This window comes from Glycine max, chromosome 1, assembly GCF_000004515.6.
Source record: "Glycine max cultivar Williams 82 chromosome 1, Glycine_max_v4.0, whole genome shotgun sequence".
NCBI lineage: Eukaryota > Viridiplantae > Streptophyta > Magnoliopsida > Fabales > Fabaceae > Glycine > Glycine max.
The window spans coordinates 44,239,216-44,239,948 of record NC_016088.4 but is presented as its reverse complement, the minus strand read 5'-3'; the positions used below and the strand labels follow the sequence as shown (position 1 = coordinate 44,239,948).

Below are 733 nucleotides of genomic sequence, written 5' to 3'. Positions count from 1 at the left end.
TCAATTTTGGAGTCCCAGAGTGCTGATCAACGATGGAGGGATGCACTTCTGCAATGCACAATTGCAGAAGGTTCTAGGACACTATAATGTCAGACATAAGGTGGCTTCACCTTATCATCCCCAGACCAATAGCCAGACAAAGATGTCTAATAGAGAATTGAAGAGAATCCTGGAAAAGACCGTCACATCTTCAAGGAAAGATTGGGCAACAAAGCTGGACAATACTTTATGGGCCTACAAGACTGCATTCAAGACTCCCATAGGCCTTTCACCATTCTAGATGGTTTATGGGAAGGCGTGTCACTTGCCAATGGAGTTGGAGCACAGGACTTACTGGGCCCTCAAAGTCCTAAATTTTGACAGCTCACAATCTAGAGAGAAGCGAAGATTGAAGCTACTGGAGCTAGAGGAAATGAGGCTCAATGCATATGAATCCTCCAGGTACTATAAGCAGAAGAGGAAGATGTATCATGAAAAGAAGCTGCTAAAGAAGACCTTTCAGCCAGGACAACAAGTGCTATTGTATAATTCAAGGATAAGGCTCTTCCCTGGGAAGCTCAAATCCAAGTGGTCAGGGCCATTCATGGTCAAAGAAGTGAAGTCATTCAAAGCAGTGGAGCTGATAAATCCTGCCACATCTGATCCTGAGAAGACTTGGATCGTCAATGGTCAAAGGTTGAAGATCTACAATGGTGGTGATATCGAGAGGGTGACCACCGTCATCCATCTCTAA

General features: G+C 44.5%; 1 protein-coding gene across 1 annotated transcript; it reads left to right on the top strand.

The window, feature by feature from the left end:
- The first annotated feature begins 280 nt into the window (after positions 1-280).
- Positions 281-733, top strand: LOC100791375 (uncharacterized). The gene has a single exon (XM_006574142.1). The coding sequence runs from the start codon at positions 281-283 to the stop codon at positions 731-733; it is 453 nt and encodes a 150-aa protein (XP_006574205.1).